The sequence below is a fragment of the Arachis stenosperma genome, chromosome 1 (assembly GCF_014773155.1).
Source record: "Arachis stenosperma cultivar V10309 chromosome 1, arast.V10309.gnm1.PFL2, whole genome shotgun sequence".
NCBI lineage: Eukaryota > Viridiplantae > Streptophyta > Magnoliopsida > Fabales > Fabaceae > Arachis > Arachis stenosperma.
Genome location: NC_080377.1, coordinates 88721812 through 88740596, shown reverse-complemented (window position 1 = coordinate 88740596; position 18785 = coordinate 88721812). Strand labels below are relative to the sequence as shown.

At 36.7% G+C, this 18785-nt stretch overlaps 1 protein-coding gene across 1 annotated transcript; it reads right to left on the bottom strand.

Moving 5' to 3' along the window:
• Positions 1 to 1541: 1541 nt before the first annotated feature.
• LOC130981965 (uncharacterized) lies at positions 1542 to 1994 on the bottom strand. Its single transcript, XM_057905750.1, has one exon. It carries the CDS (start codon positions 1992 to 1994, stop codon positions 1542 to 1544), a length of 453 nt encoding a protein of 150 aa, XP_057761733.1.
• Between the last annotated feature and the right edge of the window lie 16791 nt (positions 1995 to 18785).

Below are 18785 nucleotides of genomic sequence, written 5' to 3'. Positions count from 1 at the left end.
AGTGCTGCATGATCAGTGAATACAATTACTTTAGAACCAATGAGATATGATCTAAATTTATCAAAAGCAAAGACAATGGCAAGTAATTCCTTCTCTGTAGTGGTGTAGTTCCTTTGATTCTCATTAAGGACCTTGCTGGCATAATAAATGACATGCATCAATTTATCCTTTCTCTGTCCTAAAATAGCACCTACAGCAAAATCTGATGCATCACACATCAACTCAAAGGGTAGATCCCAACATGGTGGTGTTATGATAGGTGCAGAGGAAAGTTTGTTCTTAAGCTCCTCAAAGGCTAACATGCATTCATTATCAAAAACAAAAGGCACATTAGAGACAAGTAGGTTGCTCAATGGCTTGGCAACCTTAGAGAAGTCTCTAATAAACCTCCTATAGAAACCAGCATGTCCCAAAAAGCTTCTAATTGCTTTGAAATTGCAAGGTGGAGGTAACTTTTCAATCACCTCTACTTTTGCCATGTCCACTTCTATGCTCTTCTTTGAGATTTTATGACCAAGGACCACTCCTTCCGTAACCATGAAATGGAATTTTTCCCAGTTTAAAACAAGGTTGGTCTCTTGGCATCTCTTTAGCACCAGGGCTAAGTAATGCAAGCAATCAGAATATGTGTTACCAAATACAGAGAAGTCATCCATAAACACCTCAATAAACCTATCAATCATGTCTGAAAATATGGAGAGCATGCACCTTTGGAATGTTGCAGGTGCATTGCACAGTCCAAAGGGCATCCTCCTGTAAGCAAAAACACCATATGGACAAGTAAATAAAGTTTTCTCCTGGTCCTTTGGGTCTACAACTATTTTGTTGTAACTCGAATAACCGTCAAGAAAGTAGTAGTATTCATGTTTAGCCATCCTCTCAAGCATTTGGTCCATGAATGGTAGGGGGAAGTGGTCCTTCCTGGTGGCTTCATTGAGCTTCCTGTAGTCGATGCACATGCACCAACCAGTCACTGTTCTTGTTGGTATCAGCTCATTCTTCTCATTTGGTACAATAGTGATTCCTCCTTTCTTTGGAACTACTTGTACCGGGCTCACCCAAGGGTTGTCTGAGATGGGGTAGATCACCCCGACTTGCCACAACTTTAACATTTCCTTCTGGACTATCTCATTCATGGTTGGATTCAACCTTCTTTGTTGTTGCCTTGAGGGCTTAGCACCCTCCTCAAGTAGGATCTTGTGCATACACATTAAAGGGCTGATCCTTTTTAACTCTGTGAGTGTCCAGCCTATAGCATCCTTGTGTTGTTTCAGCACTTGGATGAGCTCCTCTTCTTGCTCCTTACTCAAGCTTGAGTTGATGATCACTGGGTAGGTGCTGTTGTCACCTAGATAGGCATGTTTCAAGCTTGGAGGTAGGGTTTTTAACTCTAGTTTTGGTGCCTCTTCTCCATTGTTGTCTTTGTAGTTTGTCATGATTGAACTTTTCATGGTTCCTTGTGGTGGTTCTTCACGTGGTGCTTGTTGCTCCAATTCCATACTTCCTTCATATTGCTCTTCTTCCTAAACTCCTTGGACTATTTATTCTATGGTGTCCACCATCATGCATTCTCCTATTGCTTCCTTGGGATAACTCATTGCCTTGAAGACATTGAAGACCATCTTTTCCTCATGTAATCTCAAGACTAGTTCTCCTTTTTGCACATCAATGATGGCTCCAGCAGTAGTTAGGAATGGCCTTCCTAAGATAATTGAAGTGTTTGCCTCTTCTTCCATATCCAGCACAACAAAGTCAGCTGGGAAGATGAATTTCTCCACCTTTACCAATAAATCTTCCACCACTCCATGTGGAAACATGAATGTCCTGTCAGCTAGTTGGATTGCCATTCTTGTTGGTTTGGCTTCCTCAATTCTCATCCTTCTCATCATGTTCAAGGACATGAGATTGATGCTAGCCCCCAAGTCACATAAAGCCTTTTCAATAGTGATATCCCCTATAATGCAGGGGATTTTGAAGCTCTCAGGGTCCTTCATTTTCTGGGGGGAGTTTCTTTTGTATGATGGCACTATATTCCTCAGTTAGGACTACAATCTCCTTTTCTCCCCAGTTTCTTTTTCTTGTCATGAGCTCCTTTAGGAACTTTGCGTAGAGGGACATTTGCTCCAGTGCTTCAGCAAATGGTATGTTGATTTAGAGCTTTTTGAAGATTTCCAAAAATTTGGAAAACTGCCTGTCCTTCCCATCCTTCCTTAGCCTTTGTAGGTATGGTGCCTTTGGCACAAAAGGCTTCAAGATTGGCTTTGGTGAAGATGGGCTAGGGACCTTTTCTTTCTTCCTGTTTTCAGGCCTTTCTGCAGCTTCTTCTTTGTGGTTCTCCTGGTTTTGAGTGGCTTCTTCTATCACTTTTCCACTTCTAAGTGTGATGGCCTTGCACTCCCCTCTTGGATTGGCCATGGTGTCACTTGGAAATGTGTGTGTAGGCATTGGGATTCGCTTGGATAAGAACCCCACTTGTGCTTCTAACTTTGAGATTGCTGTACCTTGGTTCTTCAAATTTGACCTGTATTCTTCTTGGTTGGCATCTATCTTCTTTTCAGCTTGTGCTTGCCTTTCCAATAGGGTGGAAATGGCCCTTGTGAGCTGTGATGATAGTTGTGCTATTGTAGCCTCTACTCTCTCAAAGTTACCCTTGATTTCACATGGTTGTGAGGTTGGGGTTAGTGTGTCTTGATGGTGGTGTGTTTGCTGGTTGGAAGGATATGATGTGTGAGGTGGATTGTGGTAAGGTCTGTTGTTATTTGACTGATGGTTGGAGTTGTGATTCTGGTATTGATTGGGTTGGTATGGTTTGTTGTGATCTTGGTTGTGATTTTGTTGGTTCCCCCACCCAAAATTTGGGTGGTTCTTCCATCCTGGGTTATGTGTCTTGGAGTTAGGGTCATATGGTGGCCGAGAGGGGTTGTGCACATAGTTTGCTTGCTCACATTCAACTTCTGGTTTATTTTCTTCTTGGGGTGGTACTTGAGCTTGGACAACTACAAGTTGATTGTTTTCTATTTTCTTCGTTAAGGCTGCCAATTGTGCTGCAATTGCCTTGTTTTGTGCCAACAGGGCATCCATAGAATTGAGTTCCAGCACCCCCTTCTTTTGGCCTCTTTCTGAAGCATAGAAGTAGTCATTCTCAGCTACAGTTTCAATGACATCTATGGCTTCCTCAATGGTCTTCTTCTTGTTGAGTGAACCCCCTGAAGAGTGGTCCACAACCTTCTTCGATTCATAGGTTAATCTTTCATAGAAAATGTGGAGCTGCACCCACTCATTAAACATATCTGGTGGGAATTTTCTTGTTAGATCTTTGAACCTCTCTCAGGCTTCATAGAGTGTTTCACCATCTAGCTGTCTGAAGGTTTGCACCTCAACTCTTAGCCTGTTGATCCTCTGTGGAGGGTAAAATCTCTCTAGAAATTTGTTCACAACATCCTCCCATGTGGTTATACTCTCCTTGGGGAATGATTCTAACCACTTTATTGCCTTATCTCTGAGCGAGAAAGGGAATACAAGTAGTTTGTAGGTGTCAGGGTGTACACCATTGGACTTTACAATATCGTATATCCTCAAGAATGTGTTGAGATGTTAATTTGGATCTTCTTGAGCACCTCCTCCATATGATCAGTTATTCTGGACTAGTGTGATGAGTTGAGGTTTCAACTCAAAGTTGTTGCCATGGATTATTGGCTTGAGGATGCTGTTGCCACAGTTTCTTGGATTTGGGTAGATATAGGAGCCTAAGACTCTCCTCTCTTGCCCAGCTTGATTTCCAGCTCCTCCTCCAACATCTTTGTGCACTTCGTCTTCCATGGTGGTCGTTAGATCTTCTTCTACTGGTTCTTCTCCAACTATACCCTTGCCTTTAGCCTCCCTCCTCAATCTAAGAAAGGTTCTCTCAGGTTCACTATCAAAAGAGGATAAAGTCTCTCCTCTTCTACCTGTCATACAGTCAACACACAGCAAGTGAAGGAATCTCCTTAGTTAAAATTAGTGATTAGCTTGAGTGATGCAATTAATCAAATAGTTAGAAGAGTGAAAGTATAAACAATGAATAGCTAAAGAAATCTCAGAAAGACAAGAAAGAAAAACAGAGATTAGAAAGGAATTTAAAGGTTACACTAGGAAATGAATAAGAAAACAATTAAGGAGAAAAAAATAAAAATAAAAAAATACTTAATCTAGCTCTCCAATCAGTTTAATCATTGTCAAATTCAAACCAATACCCGGCAACGGTGCCATAAAACTTGATGGGCGGAATTCACTACCCTTTCCCAATAATATTGATGAATCCGCTCTTGGCAAGCGTACCAAAATTATCATCAAGTATTAACTCACAGTGGAGTGGGATCGTATCCACAGTGGAGTGGGATCGTATCCACAGTGATTGGTATATTTGAGCAATTTGATTGGTGAATTAGTCAAGCTCAACAGAATAAGTTATAAGTGCAGAATTATAAATGGCAGAAACATAAATGGCAAAGGAATAAAAGAAAGCAATAAAATGCAAAAATGGAAATAACAGGAATGTAAAAGGGAATGGGATTTTGCAGAATGTAAGTAAAGCTATAAAAGAATGGGAGATATAAGAATGGGGAAATTCATTGAGATCAGGAGATATTGTCTCTTTGGATTAAATCCAGCTCATATCCTCTTCAATCATGCAACTCATTGACCTCTTGGCAATCATGATTGATTGTGCCCCAATCCCTTGGTGACTCAATCTCTCAGATCTTGATCAATAGCCAATTCCTTGGTCTAATTGCTCATGAAGAGAGATATGCTTGGTCCCTGATTATACCACACATCATCATAGGTCCAGGTAGAGGGAGGATTGTATGTCACCATATCCAAACACCAAAACCCAGATTCTACTCAAGTGTGAAAAGGGATTTCTAGCATGGTTTCATGTTTCCTTTTCCAAGGTTCCCATGAAACCCATTTTACATTCAATCTCTTTTCCAAGTTAACTAAACACTAAGCATGAAAATCGAAATTCCTTCTAGCAAATCAAAGAGAATAAGAAGATAAGAAGAAATTCACTATCATTAATCCATCAAGTACAATAGAGCTCCCTCTCTTAATGAGAGGGAATTTAGCTACTCATAGCTCAGAGAGAAAGTACAAAAGATAGAAGAGATGAAGTGTGAAAACTAAAAAGTGAAATCCCAAAACTAAACTCTGTGACTTGCTAACCCCTTTTCCAATACTTCCAAGGGTATTTATACTACTCCTAGATCTAGAAAATAAAAGAAAATTACAAAAGTGAAAAGAAAATTACAATTTGGAGGGAAAAGAAACTCAACAAACGTGATCTTCCAGCTGGCGTGTGACTGGCACTTCTCTGGCATGTCACGCTCCTTCTGTTTCTGATTTGGCATGCCACGCCTCTTCATTCAAGTGGCACGCCGTCCTCTGTTTTACCCCTGGCGTGCCACGCCTTCGAGCCTAAGTGGCACGCCCAGGACATTTTAAATGGCCAAGTAACCTGGCGTGCCACGCCTTCGAGCCAAAGTGGCACGTCCAAGGTCATCTTCCTTATCTCTATGCTTCTGGAAATTTGTACCAGCGTGGCACGCCCAGGGTCTGGCATGCCACGCCCTTCTTAAAGCTTCACTCCCTTGCCGGCGTGCCACGCCTCGTCATCCAAGTGGCACGCCTGAGTTCATTGGCTCCTCTTCTTCCTCTCTGGAAAATACTACCAACATGCCACGCCATGACACTGGCATGTCACGCCCTTCATTTGCTTCATCTTCTTGCTGGCGTGCCACGCCTTATCTCCCAAGTGGCACGCCTGAGTTCACTGGCCCTTTAATTCCTCATCTGGAAAACACTACCAGCGTGCCATGCCATGAGACTGGCATGTCACGCCCTGTTGTCAGAGATCACAATTTCGTGTACCAAGTTTTTGGCGCCGTTGCCAGGGATTATTCGATTTTGGACAACTGACGGTTCATCTTGTTGCTTAGATTAGGTAATTTTCTTTTTTATTTTGTCTTCAGAAGTTTTAAGAATGAATTCTAGAGTTTCGAATGATGCTTTTATCATTACAGGAGCTAATTGATTCCCATCAATTTGGTTGTTGTATTTAATGTCTTGCTGAAGCTTGGCTAGTCATGTGTAATCTTTTTAGACTAAAACTTTAGACTAACATTGCATGATTCCTGGAATTCTTATTAAAAATTTTGAGTTTCTTATTTTCTTTTTCCTAAATAATTCTCGAAAAAAATACAAAAAAAATTAATAAAATCATAAAAACTAAAAAAATATTTTGTGTTTCTTGTTTGAGTCTAGTGTCAATTTTTAAGTTTGGTGTCAATTGCATGTTTTAATTTTTTTTTTAAAAATTTTGAAAATTCATGCATTGCATTCTTCATGATCTTCAAGTTGTTCTTAATGAGTCTCCTTGTTTGATCTTCATATTTTCTTGTTTTGTGTCTTTTGTTATTTTTCATATGCATTTTTGAATTCATAGTGTCTAAACATGAAAAATCTCTAAGTTTGGTGTCTTGCATGTTTTTCTTTTCTTGAAAATTTTTCAAAAATAAGTTCTTAATGTTCATCATGATCTTCAAAGTGTTCTTAGTGTTCATCTTGACATTCATAGTGTTCTTGCATGCATCTTTTGTTTTAATCCAAAATTTTTATGTGTTAAGTCATTTTGTGGTTTTTCTCTTTCCTCATTAAATTCAAAAAAAATCAAAAAATATCTTTTCCTTATTTCACTCATAAATTTCAAAATCTTTGGGTTGACTTAGTCAAAAATTTTTAAAATAAGTTGTTTCTTATTAGTCAAGTCAAGATTTCAATTTCAAAAATTTATCTTTTCAAAATCTTTTTCAAAATCAAATCTTTTTCATTTTTTTTCTTTTCCTTTGTTTTTCAAAAATTTTCAAAAATCTTTTTTAAAACTTTTCAAAATCTTTTTCTTAATTTTACCTCATATTTTTCAAAATTAATACTAACAATTAATGTTTTGATTCAAAAATTTCAAGTTTGTTACTTTCTTGTTAAGAAAGATTCAAACTTTAAATTTTAGAATCATATCTTTTGATTTCTTGTGAGTCAAGTCATTAATTCTGATTTTAAAAATTAAATCTTTTTCAAAATAAATTTCAATTATATCTTTTCAATTATATCTTTTCAAACATATCTTTTTCAAATCATATCTTTTTCAAACTTTAATTTCAAAATATCTTTTTCTAACTTCTTATCTTTTCAAAATTAATTTCAAAAATCTTTTTCAAAACCACCTAAGTAATTCTCTCTCTTTTAATTTTCGAAAATCACCTCCCTCTTTTTCAAAAAAAAATCTCTTTAATTAACTAATTGATTTAAATTCTAATTTTATCTCTTCTAACTTTTTTGAAAATTGCTAACCCATTTTTCAAAATAATTTTCAAATTTCTCTTCTCTCTCTGTGTTCGAATTTTTCCTCCTCTATTCTTCTTCTCTTCTACTCATATAAAGGAATCTCTATACTGTGACATAGAAGATTTCTCTTCTTTTTTGTCCTCTTCTTTTTCATATGAGCAGGAGCAAGGATAAGAACATTCTTGTTGAAGCTGACCCTGAACCTGAAAGGACTCTGAAGAAGAAGCTAAGAGAAGCTAAAGCACAACAATCCAGAGAAAACCTTACAGAGAATCTCGAAAAGAAGCAATGGCCGAACCCAACAACAATAACAATGCAAGGAAGGTGCTTGGTTATTTTACTATACCAACTTCCAACTTCCATGGAAGAAGCACTTAATCCCTGCCATTAGAGCAAACAATTTTGAGCTTAAGCCTCAATTAGTTTCTCTGATACAATAGATTTTGTAAGTTTTATGGACTTCCATCAGAAGATCTTTTTCAGTTCTTAACTGAATTCTTGCAGATCTGTGATACTGTTAAGACCAATGGAGTTGATCTCGAGGTCTACAAGCTTATGCTTTTCCCTTTTGCTGTAAGAGACAGAGCTAGAATATGGTTGGACTCTCAACCTAGAGATAGCCTGAACTCTTGGGATAAGCTGGTCACGGCTTTCTTAGCCAAATTCTTTCCTCCTCAAAAGCTGAGCAAGCTTAGAGTGGATGTTCAAACCTTCAGGCAGAAAGAAGGTGAATCCCTCTATGAAGCTTGGGAAAGATACAAGCAACTGACCAAAAAGTGTCATTCTGACGTGCTCTCAGAATGGACCATCCTGGATATATTCTATGATGGTTTGTCTAAATTGTCTAAGATGTCATTGGACCATTCTGCAGGTAGATCTATTCACCTGAAGAAAATGCCTGCAGAAGCTCAGGAACTCATTGAAATGGTTGCAAATAACCAGTTCATGTACACCTCTGAAAGGAATCCTGTGAATAATGGGACGCCTCAGAGGAAGGGAGTTCTTGAATTGATGCTCTGAATGCCATATTGGCTCAGAACAAAATGTTGACTGAGTAAGTCAATATGATTTTTCAGAGTCTGAATGGATTACAAAATGTATCTAATAGTACTAAAGAAGCATCTTCTGAAGAAGAAGGTTATGATCCTGAGAACCCTGCAATGGTAGAGGTGAATTACATGGGTGAAGCCTATGGAAACACCTATAATTCCTCATGGAGAAATAATCCAAATTTCTCATGGAATGATCAACAAAAGCCTCAACAAGGCTTTAACAATAATAATGGTGGAAGAAACAGGTTTAGTAATGGCAAGCCTTTTCCATCATCCTCTCAGCAACAGACAGAGAATTCTGAGCAGAACCCATCTAGCTTAGCAAATATAGTCTCTGGTCTATCTAAGGCCACTCTCAGTTTCATGAATGAAACAAGGTCCTCCATCAGAAACTTGGAGACACAAGTGGGTCAGCTGAGTAAAAGGGTTACTGAAACTCCTCTGATAAACCCATATTTTATGATATATTTTGTGCTTAGTTTGAGTGATTTATTCAATCCTTCACCCACTTATTCATATTAACTGCATGGTTTTACTTTTCCTTCCTTATTATGTGATGTATGTGAAAAACATGTTTCCTATGCTTTAAAATTAATTATTTTAATTACCTTTATTTCCATTCGATGCCATGATTAGTGTGTTGAGTAGTTTCAGATCTTCTAAGGTAGGAATGACTTAAAGTGTGGAAAAGGAAACATATAAAAGTGGAAGGAAAGCGTAAAATGGAGTTTTGGAGAAACTGGCATCCACGCGATCGCATGGACGACGCGACCGCGTGCCAAGAGCAAAGAAGCAGCGACGCGGCCGCATGACTAATGCGACCGCGCACCTAAAGAAGAACACCTATGACGCGGCCGCATGACTGACGCGATCGCGCGACAAGAAAAACTCCAATTGACACGACAGCGTGACCCACGCGAACGCGTGACAGAGGCCACGCACCAAAAATTGCAGAAAATGCTCATGGCGGATTCTGAAGCCCTTTTTGGCCCAAATCCAAGTCCAGAAGGCATAGACCAGAGGTTATGAAGTGTGGGAATGCATCCATTTAGAGCGAATCCAATTTTTTAGTCACTTTCCATGATTTAGGTTTAATTGGAGAGAGGTTCTCTCCTTTCTCTTTAGGACTAGGATTTAGATTTAGGATTTTATTGCTTTGAGGATTATCTTTCTATCAGGTTCAATTTTCCTTTTTCACTACTTGCTTTCTCAATTTGGTTTATGAATTCTTCTATGATACAGATTACTCTTTTGAATTAATGTTATTTGAGGTATTTCAGTTAATATTGCTTTCTCTTATTTATGTTCTTGATTATTCCCAATCTGAAGACATTTTTATTCCAATAGATTTAATTTCCTTTCTTTTTGGTTTTGGTTTAGAAATCAGTAACTCAGGAGTTATCTTAGCTCAACATAATTGATAACTGTTATCTTTGCTAATTGAACTGACTTCAATAATCCCAGCCTTTTCTTAGGAAATAAATAGGATTCGAAGGTCAAACTAATTAGTCCCTTGACTTTCCTTTGCTTTAGCAAAGGTTAACTAAGTGGAATTAAGATTCAACTTTCATTATTATTGATAAGAATAACTGAGTCTGGACTTCCAATTTCTCATACCTTGCCAAAAGGTTTGCTTTACAGTATTTATTCATTTTAATTGCCATTTAAATTAATTGCTATATTCATTCCTCATTCTCAAAACCCCAATTTACAATCTCCATAACCAATAATAAGAACATACCTCCCTGCAATTCCTTGAGAAGACGACCCGAGGTTTAAATACTTCAGTTGTCAATTTATTTAGGGGTTTGTTACTTGTGACAACCAAAACATTTGTAAGAAAGGATTTTTGTTGGTTTAGGAGCTATACTTGCAACGAGTACTTAATTGTAAAGATTCTTAGACCACGCAAAAATCCTCTCTTCATCGTCCTAGCACTCTCCCAAGCAATACAGAAGAGAATCCTAAAAGAGAGTGCAAGGCCATAACCGTGACCAACATGGCCAAACCTTGAGAGAGTGAAAAGGCAGTGATTCCCAGTGAGGAAGACCTCAGAGAACGTCCACTGGCCATTAAGGAGTACCCCCAATGAGGAACCAAAGGAATCTGAGGCTCATACAGAGACCATAAAGATTCCATTGAACTTTCTTTTACCATTCATGAGCTCTAATGACTATTCATCTTCTGAAGAAGATGAAGACATTGCTGAAGGGCAAGTTGCCCAATATTTAGGAGCAATCATGAAGCTGAATGCCAAGCTATTTGGTAATGAGACTTAGGAGGACGAACCTCCATTGCTCATTAATGAACTGAATACCTGGGTTCAGTAAACTTTACCTCAAAAGAAATAGGATCCTGGTAAATTCTTAATACCCTGTACCATAGGCACCATGACCTTTGAGAAGGCTCTGTGTGACCTAAGGTCAGGTATTAACCTCATGTCACTCTCTGTAATGGAGAAACTAGGAATCTTTGAGGTACAAGCTGCAAGAATCTCACTAGAGATGGCAGACAAATCAATGAAACATGCTTATGGACTAGTAGAGGACGTGCTAGTGAAGGTTGAAGGCCTTCACATCCCTGCTGATTTCATAATCCTAGACACTGAGAAGGATGAGGATGAAGCCATCATCCTTGGCAGACCTTTCCTAGCCACAACAAAAGATGTGATTGATGTTGATAGAGGAGAGTTAGTTCTTCAATTGAATGAGGACTACCTTGTATTCAAGACTCAAGGTTCTCCTTCTTTACACATGGAGAAGAAGCATGAAAAGCTTCTCTCAATACAGAGTCAAACAAAGTCCCCACATTCAAACTTTAAGTTTGGTGTTGGGAGGCCACAACCAAACTCTAAGTTTGGTGTTGAGAGGCTACAACCATGCTCTGATTATCTGTGAAGCTCCATGAGAACCCACTGTCAAGCTATTGACATTAAAGAAGCGCTTATTGGGAGGCAACCTAATTTTTATTTATCTATGTTAAAATTCCATTTTCCATTATTATTTTATGTTTTCTTTAGATTGATGATCATGTGGAGTCACAAAAAACAACTGCAAAAATCAAAGCAAATTCAAAAATAGCATTAAAACAGCACACCCTGGAGGATGAACTTACTGGCATTTAAACGCCAGTAAGAGTAGCAGAATGGGTGTTAAACGCCCAGTCTGGCACCATTCTGGGCTTTTAACGCCAGAAAGAAGCACCAGACTGGCGTTTAACGCCAAAAACAGGCTACAGCTTGGCGTTAAATGCCAGAAAAGGTATAAAAGCTTGCGTTCAACGCCAGAAATAGGCAGCAGTCTGGCGTTAAACACCAGTATTGCATACAGAGGGCATTTACATGCCTAAATGGTGCAGGGATGAAAAATCCTTGACACCTCAGGATCTGTAGACTCCACAGGATCCCCACCTACCCCACCTCTCTCTCTCTCTCTCCCCCCTCATACATCTCTATAACACTCTACCCAAAACATCACTCACCTATCAAATCCTATCCTTTTCCTTATATTCTCTTCACCAATCACCTCCATCCCTCTTTCCCAAAAACCCCACCTACCTCACTTTTCAAATCCAAACACTTTTCCCTCCCAAACCCACCCAATTCTATTCGGCCACTCTCCCTCTCTTTCCCTATAAATACCCCTCTTCACTCCTTCATTTTCACACATCACAAACACTCTCCTACCCCCTTGGCCGAACCTATCTCTCCCTCCATCTCCTCTATTTTCTTCTTCTTCCCCTTCTTTCTTTCTTCTTTTGCTCGAGGACGAGTAAACCTTTTAAGTTTGGTGTGGTAAAAGCATTACTTTTTGTTTTCCATAACCATTTATGGAACCTAAGGCCAGAGAAACCTCTAGAAAAAGGAAAGAGAAGGTAAAAGCTTCCACCTTCAAGTCATGGGAGATGGAGATATTCATCTCAAAGGTCCATCAAGACCACTTCTATGAAGTTGTGGCCAAGAAAAAAGGTGATCCTTGAGGTCCCTTTCATGCTCAAAAAGAATGAGTATCCGGAGATCCGACATGAGATTTGAAGAAGAGGTTGGGAAGTTCTCACCAACCCCATTCAACAAGTCAGAATCTTAATGGTTCAAGTGTTCTATGCAAACGCATGGATCACTAAGAACCATGATCAAAGTATGAACCCGAATCCAAAGAATTGGCTTACAATGGTTAGGGGAATACTTAAATTTCAGTCCAAAAAATGTAAGATTGGCATTCAACTTGCCAATGATGCAAGAAAACGCACTCCCCTACACTACAAGGGTCAACTTTGATCAAAGGTTGGACCAAGTCCTCATGGACATATGTGTAGAAGGAGCTCAATGGAAAAGAGACTCAAGAGGCAAGTCGGTTCAATTGAGAAGACCGGACCTTAAGCCTGTGGCTAGAGGATGGTTGGAGTTCATCCAATGCTCCATCATTCCTACTAGCAACCGATCCGAAGTAACTGTGGATCGGGCCATCATGATCCATAGTATCATGATTGGGGAGGAAGTGGAAGTTCATGAGATCATACCTCTAGAACTCTACAAGGTGGCTAATAAGTCCTCCACTTTGGCAAGGTTAGCCTTTCCTCATCTCATTTGTCACCTATGCAATTTAGCTGAAATTGTCATAGAGGAAGACATCCTCATTGACGAGGACAAGTCCATCACTAAGAAAAGGATGGAGCAAACAAGAAAGCTCACTCATGGACCTCAACAAGAACATGAGGAAATCCCTCATCAAGAAATCCCTAAGATGCCTTAAGGGATGCATTTTCCTCCACACAACTATTAGGAGTAACTCAACACCTCTTTGAAAAGCTTGAGTTACAACATGGACCAACTAAGGGTGGAGCACCAAGAGCACTCCATCATTCTCCATGAGATTAGAGAAGATCAAATAGCCATGAGGGAAGAGCAACAAAAGCAAGGAAGAGACATAGAGGAACTCAAGAGCACCATTGGATCTTCAAGAGGAAGAACTAGCCGCCATCACTAAGGTGGACTCGTTCCTTGATTTCTTTGTTCTTATTTTTCTGTTTTTCGATTTTATGCCTTATGTGTTATCTATGTTTGTGTCTTCACTACATGATCATCAGTGTCTAGTATTTATGTCTTAAAGATATGAATAATTCCATGAATCCTTCACCTTTCTTAAATAAAAAATGTGCTTAATTACAAAAGAACAAGAAGTACTTGAATTTCAAATTTTTATCTTGAAATTAGTTTAATTATTTTGATGTGGTGGTAATATTTTTTGTTTTCTGAATGAATGCTTGAACAGTGCATATTTTTTATAGTGAAGTTTATGAATGTTAAAATTATTGGCTCTTGAAAGAATGATGAACAAAGAGAAATGTTATTGATAATCTGAAAAATCATGAAATTGATTCTTGAATCAAGAAAAAGCAGTGAAAAAGAAAAAAGTAGCGAAAAAAATGCGAAAAAAAAGAAAAATAAAGAAAAAGAAAAAGCAAGTAGAAAAAGCCAATAGCCCTTTAAACCAAAAGGCAAGGGTAAAAGGGATCCAAGGCTTTGAGCATTAATGGATAGGAGGGCCTAAAGGAAAAAAATTCTGGCTAAGCGGCTAAATCAAGCTGCCCCTAACCATGTGCTTGTGTCATGAAGGTCCAAGTGAAAAGCTTGAGACTGAGTGGTTAAAGTCGTGATCCAAAGCAAAAGAGTGTGCTTAAGAACTCTGGACACCTCTAACTGGGGACTTTAGCAAAGCTGAGTCACAATCTGAAAAGGTCCACCCAGTTATGTGTCTGTGGCATTTATGTATCCGGTGGTAATACTGGAAAACAAAGTGCTTATGGCCACAACCAAGACTCATAAAGTAGCTGTATTCAAGAATCAACATACTGAACTAGGAGAATCAATAACACTATAAAAAATTCTGAGTTCCTATAGATGCCAATCATTCTGAATTTCAAAGGATAAAGTGAGATGCCAAAACTGTTCAGAAGCAAAAAGCTACTAGCCCCACTCATCTAATTAGGACTAAGTTTCATTGATATTGTGAGATTCATTATATATTCTCTTCTTTTTATCCTATTTTGTTTTCAGTTGCTTGGGGACAAGCAACAATTTAAGTTTGGTGTTGTGATGAGCGGATAATTTATACGCGTTTTGGTATTATTTTTAGGTAGTTTTTAGTAGGATCTAGCTGCTTTTTAGTATATTTTTATTAGTTTTTAAGCAAAATTCATATTTCTGGACTTTACTATGAGTTTGTATGTTTTTCTGTGATTTCAAGTATTTTTTGACTGAAATTGAGGGATCTGAGCAAAAATATGATTCAAAGGCTGAAAAACGACTGCTGATATTGTTGGATTCTGACCTCCCTGCACTCGAAATAGATTTTCTGGAGCTACAGAAGCCCAAATGGTGTGTTCTCAATTGCGTTAAAAAATAGACATCCAAGGCTTTCCAGCAATATATAATAGTCCATACTTTGCCCTAGTTTTTACGACGCAAACTGGCATTCAAACGCCAACTTCCTACCCTATTCTGGCGTTAAACGCTAGAAACAGGATACAAGCTGGAGTTAAACGCCCAAACTAGCATAAAAGGTGGTGTTTAACTCCAAGAAAAGTCTCTACACATGAAAGCTTCAAATGCTCAGCCCAAGCACACACCAAGTGGACCCGGAAGTGGATTTCTGCATCATTTACTTATTTTTGTAAACCCTAGTAACTAGTCTAGTATAAATAGGACCTTTTACTATTGTATTTACATCTTTGGATCATCTTTTGATCTCTTGATCACGTTTTGGGGGCTGGCCATTCGGCCATGCCTGGACCTTCATCACTTATGTATTTTCAACGGTGGAGTTTCTACACCTCATAGATTAAGGTGTGGAGCTCTGCTGTTCCTCGAGTATTAATGCAAAGTACTATTGTTCTTCTATTCAATTCAAGCTTATTTTTATTCCAAGATATTCATTCGCACACAAGAACATGATGAATGTGATGATCAAGTGACATTCATCACCATTCTCACTTATGAACGAGTGCCTGACAAACACTTCCGTTTTACATGAAAACAAGCTTGAATGCATATCTCTTGGGTCTCTAATCAACGATTCACATCGTTTTCCCTCTGACAATGGGGCATCTGAATCTGAGATTAGAACCTTCATGGTATAAGCTAGAAACAATTGGCAGCATTCCTGAGATCCGGAAAGTCTAAACTTTGTCTGTGGTATTCCGAGTAGGATCTGGGAAGGGATGACTGTGACGAGCTTCAAACTCGCGACTGTGGGGCGCAGTGACAGTGCGCAAAAGGATCATTGGATCTTATTCCAACACGATCGAGAACCGACAACTGATTAGCCATGCGGTAGCTGTGCCTGGTATTTTTCATTCGAGACGAGAAATCCGACAGTTGATTAGCCGTACAGAAACTGTAGAGGACCATTTTCACTGAGAGGACGGGAGGTAGCCATTGACAATGGCGATCTCCAACATACAGCTTGCCAAGGAAAGGAGTATGAATGATTGAATGAAGACAGTAGGAAAGCAGAGATTCAGAAGAAATAACGCATCTCCATACGCTTATCTGAAATTCCCATCAATGAATTACATAAGTATCTCTATCTTTATTTTATGTTTATTTATCTTTAAATTATCAAAACTCCATAACCATTTAAATCCGCCTGACTGAGATTTACAAGATGACCATAGCTTGCTTCAAGTTGACAATCTCCGTGGGATCGACCCTTACTCACGTAAGGTATTACTTGGACGACCCAGTGCATTTGCTGGTTAGTTGTGCGGAATTGTGAGGAAAGTGTTGAGATTACGATCGCGTGTACCAAAATTTTTGGTGCCGTTGTTAGAGATCACAATTTCGTGCACCAATGACCACATGCTATATCTCAACCATTCAACAACATCAACAATTCAATGCCTATCTTAGGGCCTCTAGCCTAAGTTTTCACACCACATTACATTTTAGATACAGGAAACCGAGACCATACCTTAGCCGATTTTCTCGCTCAATCGGAGCACTTCCAAATCACTTTTTCACAAGCTCTCAAGGTCTCAACACCTCCAAGAACAGATTTTTTTGCACACCAAAGCCCTTTCTCAAGCTTTCCAAAATCCCAATCAAGTTCCAATATTCACATACACACTACCTAAGCCACAATTATCATACCCAAACACATCTCAATATCCAAATATCATAGAACAAAAAATTACACTAAAGTTGAGAATATTACCACACCCAAGGTTCAAGGAGACAAGATTAATCTTCTCCTTCAAGAGAGTTGGGTCCTATAACATCAAAGTGTCTAAAATCTCAACACTTTTATCCATAAAATTCGAAATTAAGGGATGAAGAACTGAACCGAAATCGTGGCTTACCTCAAGAATAAAGTAGTAGATTTTATAGAGCTCTTCGCGGTGAACGCGTGGCCACATACAGTGCGGCAATCGAGTTCTAGATCAAAAGTTATGGTAGTTTGAAGATAAAACAATGATAGAGCTTTGAGATAGTGTTCTTTCCCCTTGTGCCTCCATTTTCAGCGTGAATGAGTGTTAGTGAGGAGAGAGAGTGTTAAAAATTTTAGGGTTTTGGTTTAGTTAGGTTGGGTCAAGGACCCAATATGGGTTCGGTTAGTTCGGTTTGGCCCGTTCGGTCCAATCTTTGTCCGATTTCTATAAAATTGGTATCGAAATTCTCGTCTCAATCTCCTCTATCATATTAAGCCATAAAAATAACATTTTTGCCTTTCTAGAATAAATTCTCATTTATGGGTTAATTAGCCATTAATTAATCGGATTTTACACCTTACAAGGGTATGCTACTATTTAGTCCGTCGGATCTAGGAGCGAATTTAGAGGAAGGCCATGACTCCCCTAAAAAGTTTTGAATTTTCTAATATATTATATGATGTTGTATTTAACTTCAAAATTAAGTTATTAATCTAGTGGCTAGTTAAAATATTTTTTGTTTTATAATTTGTATTCAAATTTTAAATATTACATTTTGAACATTAATATTGTATTATATTTTTTTAGGCCAACAATTTTGATTAATATTTTTTTTAATTGTTCTTTCTGTTCTTTATTTTTTTCATTAAACATTTGTTTTCTTTATTTTTTTCATTAACCATTTGTTTTGATGAATTCTTTTTTTTATTGTTACTTCTATCTTTTTAATTTTTGTCCTTAATTTTTAAATATGTTGTTATCGTATAAAAGATACTTTAATTTTTATAACAAATTCTAATTAAACAGAAAAAAAGTATATCATAAAAATTATATTATTTTAATATTTATTTATTTTCTCATGATATTAAAATAATAATATATTAAATAAATTATATATTAGTATGAATATTTTACATATTTTATTTTTAATTTATTTTAAATATATATACCAAAAATATTAAAATAATTGATCTATATTATTCATGTTACATTTTTATAATAATAAAGAGTAAAAATGAAAATTTTAGTTATTATAAATAATATCAAATATAAAATTATTATTTTTTAGTAATAATTTTTATTTTAATATATCACTTATTAATAATTTTTTATTAAAAATAATAATAATAAATAATATCATTAATTATATAATACAATATTTAATTATATAAAAATTTAATTTTCGGCCCCTCTTCAAAAGATTTTTATATCTGTCCTTCCTTGAACAGAAAAAACAATATATATCAAAATTATTTCTATGAAATGACATTATCTAAAATTATAGAGATATTATCATTTTAATAATAATAATAATAATAATAATAATAATAATAATAATAGTAGTAGTAGTAAACTACCAAAAATGGCCCTATTATTTTAACATACTGACAAAAATATTTTAATATTTTTTAATAATAAAAATATCTCCAAAATATTTTAAAATGAAATAAAATATTTAACATTAAATATATATTATAAAAAATTATTTTAAAAATTAAATTTTGATTTAATTTTTTATAAATATGATTAAAAAAATAGACTTTTTATTTTTAAAATTCAATAATTTTATATTAAATAAATTTTTTTCGATTTATTTTTAAAAATTGTATTTTTATTTAATGTTTTATATATTTTTTAATTAATTATTGAAATATTTCTACAAAATTTTAGATCAAATGTATAAATAATTTTTAAATATTTGCCATAATATTTATTTAGTTATTTTTATCGTATTTTATAATATATTAAAAATATTGTTGTCAGCATATTACAAAATAGTAACGGTATTGTCATATCGTGATATCGATGATTTACCTAATAATAATAATAATAATAATAATAATAATAATAATAATAATAATAATAAATTAATTATTATTTCAGCCCAAAAAAAAGGACATAGTTTCCGCATTGATATAATGGTAA